At 47.4% G+C, this 9,344-nt stretch overlaps 1 protein-coding gene across 1 annotated transcript; it reads left to right on the top strand.

The window, feature by feature from the left end:
- Window positions 1–1,720: 1,720 nt before the first annotated feature.
- On the top strand, window positions 1,721–2,932 carry EDB91DRAFT_486684 (uncharacterized protein). Its single transcript, XM_041327432.1, has 2 exons — window positions 1,721–1,987; window positions 2,034–2,932. The coding sequence occupies exons 1-2, from the start codon at window positions 1,853–1,855 to the stop codon at window positions 2,652–2,654; spliced, it is 756 nt and encodes a 251-aa protein (XP_041168615.1). The 5' UTR covers window positions 1,721–1,852; the 3' UTR covers window positions 2,655–2,932.
- The last annotated feature ends 6,412 nt before the right edge of the window (window positions 2,933–9,344 follow it).

The raw sequence follows: 9,344 nt of genomic DNA, 5'->3' as shown, positions 1-9,344 counted from the left end.
AGGAAATTTTGAATGACCTTCGCAGCTTCGCCAAGTTAACTCATGTCCTTCTTGGCTCTGTCCTGAAAATAGTTGATCTTCCACGCCTTCTTACATTACATCAGGCTGTATGATCAATTTAAGCCTCCAGCTGGATGGCTGGGTTTCATGATATCGTCGATACACCATGCCACCGATGGCGTTCAGAGGTAAAGCCCAATCATATCTCGCAACATCCTAGCCCTTCAATTGATTTTTAGTCTGTTACACTGTCATCCAGGTCTCGGCTATATTACTTACTATCCTGCGGCTCGGGTACCGTGCCCGGACACAAATGTTCTGGGTGGAGGATATGTGGGCTGCCGCAGCGCTCGTGTGTGGGGTGGTGAGTGCAAGTTGTCGTACTTGTATTATATCGCAGTGATGACGAATGTTGAAGGCCTCGTTAATTGCTGGATGGACCTACGATTATACTGGTGGGCAGAAGTCAGTTGATTTTATCCACTGGTACGGGCTCATATTTGTCCTGACTTAATAGCTGGCCAGTGGTCAATCATATCGTTCTGGGTGTACTCGTTTGCATTTCCATCAGCTATCTGGTGCGCATCTTCCCGTGTCTATCACTTGTTCGCTTGCATATGATAGGGTCAGGGCAGTCCGTCAAAGTATTCTCTTTTCCGTGGCACGGATTTTCTGGTCGATGAGGTTATTGCGCCTCACGGCCATCATAATATCCGTCGTTTTCCTGGTGTTGTATGGCGCGCTAGTAACGCAGAAGGCTTGGCAATATGGCCATGATCTCAATTGGTACCATCACCCCGACAAGCATGGCAAAGTACATGCGTATTTGAGCCACCCCATGGTTATTTTTGAGTTAATGAGTAAGAGCGTCATTCTGAACTACATCCTGACCACTTACGGTGTTACAACAGCGGACTTCGTTTCTGATGCAATCCTTGTATTGCTTTCCTTGCATCTTCTGTGGGGAGTCAAGCTTCTAGCGAAGGAACGCAGAATGATACTGGCAACATTTTCGGCTAGTATCATTGTGACGATTGTCTCGGTTTTCCGCTCTATCTGCCAAATTATGCAATTAAGGAGTATCTTGAGGATTGCGACTGATTCAGAGGTATGGTTTGCGCCTCGCGTTGAGGCACCTTTTGGTTGACCGCTCGCCGAAAATAATTAGCTCGCGGTTTCGCTCATCATATGCAACCTCTTGGTGGCAACAACGTATATCTACAGGATCATAGCTCGTCGTAGCCGCAGTGTCTCCGAGTCCGAGTCAAAATCTGAATCGGAGATAGAGCTTTCCGAAGTCGCTGCACCAGCCTTACAGTCACCCGTAACACTTGACGGCACAGGACTTTTGACTACTATCGACCTAACGAATTACAGTTGGGACAGTCAGCCTGTCACTGAAGCAGAGGCATAGGGTTATTGACAATTAGGGCAGAAATACAGATATCAATGTCGAAACAATGTAATGATACATACCGTGGTGTCTAGTACACGTTCTTAGCGAGGGTCCGTGCTTTTCAGGGAGATTGATAACGATATACACTATCAAACTGCTGCGTAGGTACTATTGGTTACCACTCACTCGTGCAGTCCCACATTTCGTGCATCCTCCAAAACCACACTTTTCCTACTACAAATCTTCAAACTACTATGTCCATTTGAAATAATAATACACAAGAACATCTTACGAGCTTAGACGGATGCATTCGGACAAGAAACAAGAGAGATAAATGTTTGCTTGTGACAAAGGCTTTTGTCACTTCCATTGTCACCTGCCGTCCGATGCCGTAGCGGAGTTCCAACTCAGACGCGTTGGTGGCAACGCGTCTGGACGCGTCTACTTGCCGCACGGATGGCGCGCACTCGAGTCGGTGGGAAGCGGAAAGGTCCCCGAGATCCCACCAAAGAGGCTCGCATTCAAGCCGCCATCCAGGATACCTTGACTGGTGTTCATGGCAGTTTTCGCAGTGCTGCCATAGCTCACAATGTAAGCACTCCCTCAATAATTTTATCGCAACTCAATTTTCCTTCAGGTACCCCCACAGACTGTGCGAGATCGTGCGGCAGGCAAACACCATACTCGACGCTCATTCCTCAACAAGAAAAAGTTGGACGAAGAAGCTCGTATCGCACGCATTCACAACAGCATCACGATGAGGACATTTGATAGTCCCTTCACATCATACAAACGGAAAGAAGATCTCGAAGCACTTGCCGGAGCACTCGGACTCTCGAGAGACGGAAAAATCGCTGATCTTGCTGCACGGATCAAAGCTCACTTGGAAGATCCTGACACTCGCACAGCCCTTGCAGATAATCCTCGATTTTCGGTGCTATATGGTTCAAAACGACGCACTGGCAGGCCTGTTGCCGTTGCCGTTGCCAACCCAACTTCGAATGAAAACTCAACACCTTCAGCAAGTACTCCTCTCCCCACGGCAGCCAACAATATGTTCTACCCGCAGCCACCATTTTTTCCGCAAATGCAAGGATCTCTCCCCATTCCTTATCCAAACCACCTACATCATGTTGGCCCCGCTGTACTCTCAACAACCGCTCCTGTCATATCTACATCATCACAGCCATTGCTGTCTGGGCATCCTAATAGTCTCCCTTTTCATTACTCCGGCAACTCGCAATACATATTCAATTAGATTACTACATACTAGCCACTGGTACACTCGTATATATCTTCCTAATATCTAATCCACAGCGTGTCCAGCGGACTGCGAAATCGGACAGTGTGACTATTCCGTGACTTTCCGTGACATTTGCGTGACTGCACGAAATGTGGGACTGCACGAGTGAGTGGTAACCAATAGTATTTGGCAACATTCCGCAGGCGTTTATGTCAAGATCGGCGCCAGTAGTCTGACATTAGTCAATGAGAACTTCGGTTGCAGTATCACGTAAGGGTGAGGGTGTATGAACGGATGGCCAGCCCATTGTACATTCTGCAGAGCCCGCTAGATTGTTTCGAAACATATCAAGTGATAATCGATAATCCTTAGTACACTCTCGTACCCTGCATCAAGAATGCGCAGTTAGGCAGTGCTGACACGTACAGATAATCAGACGCAAGAGCGTGAGAATAATATTTCCATTCCAGGTATAATTCTGGAATATTCCACGCCACAGGTATTGCCTGAGCGCCAACATATGTGTAGCTTTCAAAGTCGATTCCAAGAGGACGTGTGCATCCTATTCGCTCTAAAGAAAGTCTATCGAGACGAATGCATTCAAGTATGGACAATGAATAAGAAAAGAACAAGGTAGCGCGCACGGATCATAAGTGATGGATTTGATGATGGGAGAGAGAGGAAGAGGAACAATCGAATGGAAATCAGTCTGAGTCATGATCGGAGTTTGAAATTCAAAGGTATATATAATGGTCGCGACCTCGACCCTTCACGCATTTTTTCTCCCCGCCGAGATTTCCCACGACTTATAATTTTCATTGTGCTGTCCGTTGTCAAGAATGTCTTTCGCACTTCCCGCTCGTCAGGTCACATTCGGCAGGGCTGCTGCGCCTTACCAGCCAAGTCAACCTTCTCAGTCACAACCTAGTCATGGTCTTGCGCTGCCTGGCGCCAGTACCTACAGTCTTCCGGCGCCATCGGGTCTAGCGCTTCCGGGACCATCACCACTATCCCAATCACATACCCCTCCTCCTTCACAACCTCAGCCTGCTGCCAATGCTACTACGGCAATTAGCAATGGAGCAATATCAGCCGCTGTGGCAGGCCCCTCGACGCCACCAACTACTGCTGTCCCCGCTACACCCGTCCCCCTCACTCTTGAGCAACAGCACATCACGGCTGTGGAAGGCATCGTGCCCACGCTGCAAAACATCGTTGCTACAGTTAACCTCGATTGCCGTCTTGACCTCAAGACCATTGCACTGCACGCTCGGAATGCAGAGTATAACCCCAAGGTTGGTACTACTGTTTGACTTACGTGTCGTGGCACGCCAATGCGCTTTGCACGATAGCGTTTTGCAGCTGTCATCATGCGTATTCGTGATCCCAAGACAACTGCACTTATTTTCGCCTCGGGCAAGATGGTCGTCACGGGTGCGAAGAGCGAAGACGACTCGCGACTGGCGTCGCGCAAGTACGCGCGTATTGTGCAGAAGCTCGGCTTCGACGCCAAGTTTGCCGAGTTCAAGATCCAAAACATCGTCGGAAGTTGTGATGTCAAGTTCCCTATTCGCTTGGAAGGTCTTGCGTATAGCCACGGACAGTTCAGCAGTTACGAGCCTGAGGTATGTCGTAGTCATTCGAGCGACCATTATTTGCTCACCTACGTTTAGTTGTTCCCCGGTCTCATCTATCGCATGCTCAAGCCGAAGGTCGTGTTATTGATCTTCGTGTCGGGGAAGATAGTGTTGACTGGTGCAAAGGTAAAGACTTCTATTATATCATCTCTTGTCAGGGATTCTTGGATTATTCCAAGATGAGACACACATGTTGGTGGATCTGGTTTGAACCCTCCGCTGACACTGTTATCATTCTCTCCTCCGCTAGGTCAGGGAAGAGATTTACACTGCGTTCAACACCATCTACACGGTGCTGTGCGAGTTCAGGAAACCCTGATGCAGTCTACACTTGGACTTCGTTCCCTTCTTCATGCCTTCTATCATCATACGGCTCGTACTGCACCGCTCGTCGATAGGGCCGCCCTGATTCTTGACGACTCTCTTCGACGACGGCAGTGGGCGAGGCCAATAAAAATATATTCTTTACCGAGGGTTGAAAGACCGGGGAGCAGACGTAGTGCACGGATATTCCTCATCCTCCCTCTTCACTGATAATAACCGACATCTTTGTCGCCGTCTTCTTCATGTTAATCAACCAATTGAACCATTCCACGTCAAGAACCTTTCTCATTCATGTCTTTTGAACATTCGGTTTGTCTTACACGTAGACCATATGATACAGTATGCTCGTAGTCTGGGTTACAATGTATTACTGCCCACTTATACCATGATGAACTCTCAAAGACAATAAAGTCCAATTGGATCAACAATGCAGATACATAACAAGTTACAATAGGGCACAAGAACAATAAAGTTCATAAGACGAAGCTGGATCAGGAATTTCGCAAGAAAAGTACATATCAACAATCGTTCAGGGTTCAGTCACCTTTGTCTTCTCTTCAAAATCGGACGTTCAGTTGTGACCACCAACAAGCGGGGCACGCTCTTCGTCCAAGATGATTGAGCCACCCCTGAACCGAGTAAACATGCCATAGACACCCCTGAACACCCAGACTGCAGAAAGCACTGCAAACACGAGTGCGGACCAGTGGATGAACCCTGAGCGGTGAACATTCTGATGAGCGAAGATCGCAAAGAGGGACCACGTGATCGCGAAGCTCGCAGGGAGGTCACCCTCAGGGCTGGAGAAAGCATAAGTTGCCGCAGTTGCCTCGAGGAAGAACCTGTACGACGTAAGACTTGTGACGTGTCAAGAGAATGACTGTAATGACGTACAGAGCAAGGAATACGAAAACTTTGGTCCAAACGCCAGCGGGGTGAGTAAGCGCGTTGACGCCAAATGCGTCAAACGCGGTTAGGATGACGAGGACGGTTGTCCACCCATGGTAGAGGGAGATAGGCAAGTGGACCAAGACTTCGTCGCCGGCGTTAGCAGGTGTGTGAAACTTCTTCACGATGTAGTAGATGTGCTTTAGGAAAGATGTAATTGACGTTCTCAATATGATGAAGCGAATAAGCTTACGGTGACAGCACTGCTTACGAACAGAGCAAAGATGAATGCGACGACATAGTGGTGGGACGCCCACAAATTCACGTATATCGCATTCAAGATGCCCAAAAGAGGGAAGCGCCACGAAATACCATCGATGATTACCTTCTTACCAGAGGGTGTGAACTGGTAGATGATAGTGCCGAGAAGGAGTAGATGAATGAGAGACCTGGGAACGACGTCAGTATCGGTTCGGAGAGCGCAACAAACAACATACCAAATCAAAAAGGCCCATGGAGCAGGGGTGATATATGTGTCCCTTGAAGTGAAGTAGATATCATGAGGCGCCGCTACAGTATAGACATTGGAACCGAGGAACAAGAAGTAAACAATGATGTTCGCGATCTAGAAACATAGTATGAGTCCGACATTTCTAAAGCTTGAGAAACCACGAACCTTGAGCAAGATGCAGTCTGTCCAACTATCCGACATGTTGATTCTGTTCTCTAATGTTCTTCGTATTGTGGTTTGCAAAACAAAGGTGGAGGTATGGAGCAAGAGGGGTTTTGCTTATGTAGTGGACTTATACCCCGCAGTCTGACGACATGTCCTCGTCATGCCAAAAAAAGGAAGCTGAACTTCAATTCAGCCACATCAACGCCACCGATGCGGCCATGCAGGGAAGCTAGGCACCGTGGATTTGAGCAGGCTTTTCAAAAACTCCTGATTTTAAAATGGTTGGAACTGAGTATCGCTGAGGGTAGGTCCCAGTACATACTCCTTTGCAGTTACTTATAAAATAGCTTTCTTTCAGGTTGTTTGAATCGTCATAAATATGTACTCGTCTTTGCGCGCAGTACGTGATAACTACGCATCCGGTACGCTAGTAAACTAGTAATTCTGATTACTTCTGATGCCGACTGCGGGTTGGGCTAGACTGTAGCGCGCATCAAGCAAAATGAACATGAGCCGAAAATCGGACGAGCCGCAGCACCTCCTTCGCGTTCATTCGGACTTTGATTACATGCGAATTAGGGACGGGGACAGAGAACACCTCAAGATCCATCATACTGCCAGTCAATATTTCGGACACGAGCGCACCCGACGATAGGAATTAACACGTGACAAGGTCAGTCGGGGGTTTTACTAATCGATCGCACCCTCAGATCGAAAGGCACAAATATTTTTTCTTGTATTATCGCCTTTATTGTCCTAATTGTATGTCTTCGTTGTCCTACTTGTCGAGCTCGCGGTCTTTGTGCACAGCATCCTCTGCCTTTTTCTCCAATCCTAGTGCCCGTGAATATTAATGCCGCCATCTCTCTGCATCCTGCCTAGGCCTGTAACCCTTGACACTAATCCTGCTCCTGCTCCTTCCTGCAGCCCGGCTAGGCCGTCGCCGCTAGGGTATAGCACGGGTATACCCGCGGGTACACATACAAGAAATACTAACACTGCGTAGGTCTAATAACCTCACCCAACATTCTCGTCCTCTCGCTTTCTTTTCTTCAGAGACTTCATGGTCTTAGTAAGGTCCTCGGGTGCTACCAGATCACAGCGGAGCCACGAGCCAAGACAGAAGAATGCACACGTCGATGACGGAGACAAGCGGTTTTGAGTGAAGTATAGAAGGTGCCGGCCTTGCGAAAATACACGTTCGACTACAGTCGAGGTAGCTATGGTGTGGAACACATAAGCTGTGATGCTAGCGAGAGCGATGGTGCACAGCCTACCAGGAACACTAAGGTAATCAAGTGCCATCCGGTGCAAATTCGGATACGTCTTTTGATTATGGATCTACCATTGCAGTGAGACTTTGGTATTCTCCACTGGTTGCCATAAATAGTCGTCAAGCTCATCTACTAGAGATAATGATATTATTTCACCTTCATGTTCCAAATGGACAGTCCACGCAATGAATGAGCGGTGGTTCGGGGAAGTCCATGCATCTGTGGCAAAATGAAGACGGCCAGCATGTTCCTGTATGCAGCTTGAGACTCTGTGGCGATATATGATCACATACCTGCAAGAGCTTACCAATGCGTTCTTGGGACTTTTCAAATGACGCCCGAATATCATGAGAGATTGTAAAATGTGATGACAGTTCGATATTAGGGCGTCCAGAGAGCAGGAGGTCACGAAGTGCACGGTCATTGATGATATTCACAGGTCGATTATTCTCTGTGATCCACCGCACGAGATTTGCCCTAAATTCAGTGTGAGTAATTTAAGGCCCCAAAAATGTTGACTCACCAAACTTCATTGCTCGTGTGCATTCGATAAGTATGATGGACAGGTTGTTATCCTTTTCGAGCAAAAGCAGAGAAAACTGATCCGCTCGTGGCCTGTACCTTTCCGCCACTAAATGCACGATCAACTGCCTCTTTGCCCCAGCAGCCATTGGCGTGGTGCCTTAGATTCGTAGTCGATGACTTATCCTTGGAGTCCTGGAAGCGGCGGACACCTCCGGAAGGGAGTTTCACAGTCACAGCGTCAAGCTTAAAAAACGAATAGACTGCTGAACGCCAAGTTTTCTTGAGTGCGTCTGTGAGTGAAAATTAATCCAGGTTCACGCAAACGCGAGCAATAAGTTCACGTACTTAGATCAGCTTCGTTATCCTGTTCGGCGGCAGGAGGTGCATCATTTTTATCAACATCGACATCAATTACTTCCGGAGCAGCGGAGTGCAACTCGGAGGGGGTTGCTTTGACCTGTGGAAGGATAAGCTTAACACGTTTTGCAACATTGTCCGCTATGGGCTGCAGAGATGACGATACATCTGAACGTGTTGAGGTAGACTCAGCGAGCGAGGCCGTATCATTGGCAGTAGACTGATCAACCATAATGATAGAGTATTGAGACATGTAGAGTCTGCATACCTCACTTTATACTGTTGAATCACCGAGTTGTAATCAGTAATCGTAATGTGTCTCCGAGACGGAAGAATATAAATATTGAAGCAGCGAGAAATAGGATCGAAGCAGCGAGTCACTGTTGCAGTCAACGACCCTCCGAAAAATAAGGATCGCAGTGAGTGGCGAATCCTTGTCATGTCCAACATATAACAGCGCGGAGAAAATTCGGAGATAGCGCGGCTACCCGTGAACATACACCGTAACCGTACCCGCCACATCAGTAAAATACCACGTTACTTAAGCTGCCTTAAACAGACTTAACTCGCACTTAAGTGACTTTGCAGAAGTTGACACACTTTGCCAAAATTTCAACTTCAACATGTTCAGAAAAAAGTTGTTGGGTTATGTTAACATACATATTTTATTATAGTTTGCACTAAAAAAATCAAGATATGCCAAGTGAATGTTGCAGGAGAGAGCAAACAGTTTTCAGCCAAGTCAGCCAAGTTGATTAAGTAACGTGGTATTTTACTGATGGCATACCTGTGACCGCCATACCCACGGTGTGGCCCATACCAGACACGGTGATGGGCAAGTACTTGGAAGATCTTTTGTCTTCAGTCAATTGATCAACAATGAAAAATTCTTAGATTGGCAAGTGTGACAAGAAGCCCTTGTAAAAGTACCTAAATTACGTGCAAAAGGAAGCTGAGGCCAGGAGGCAGGCAGGTGATAATGGTCAGATGCATAATTAACACACTTTGGATTGAATGGAGGGAT

This window comes from Suillus paluster (genome assembly GCF_016628075.1).
Source record: "Suillus paluster strain FC165 chromosome Unknown EDB91scaffold_357, whole genome shotgun sequence".
Lineage (NCBI taxonomy): Eukaryota > Fungi > Basidiomycota > Agaricomycetes > Boletales > Suillaceae > Suillus > Suillus paluster.
Note: the sequence above shows the minus strand (reverse complement) of the source record. Positions and strands in the feature narration are given on the sequence as shown.

Excerpts from the sequence above, each read along its gene's own strand:
- EDB91DRAFT_486684 (XM_041327432.1), top strand. The coding sequence starts at position 1,853 with ATGGCGCGCACTCGAGTCGGTGGGAAGCGGAAAGGTCCCCGAGATCCC. Across the intron at positions 1,988-2,033 it reads GTGCTGCCATAGCTCACAAT|GTACCCCCACAGACTGTGCG; the intron begins GTAAGCACTCCC and ends ATTTTCCTTCAG.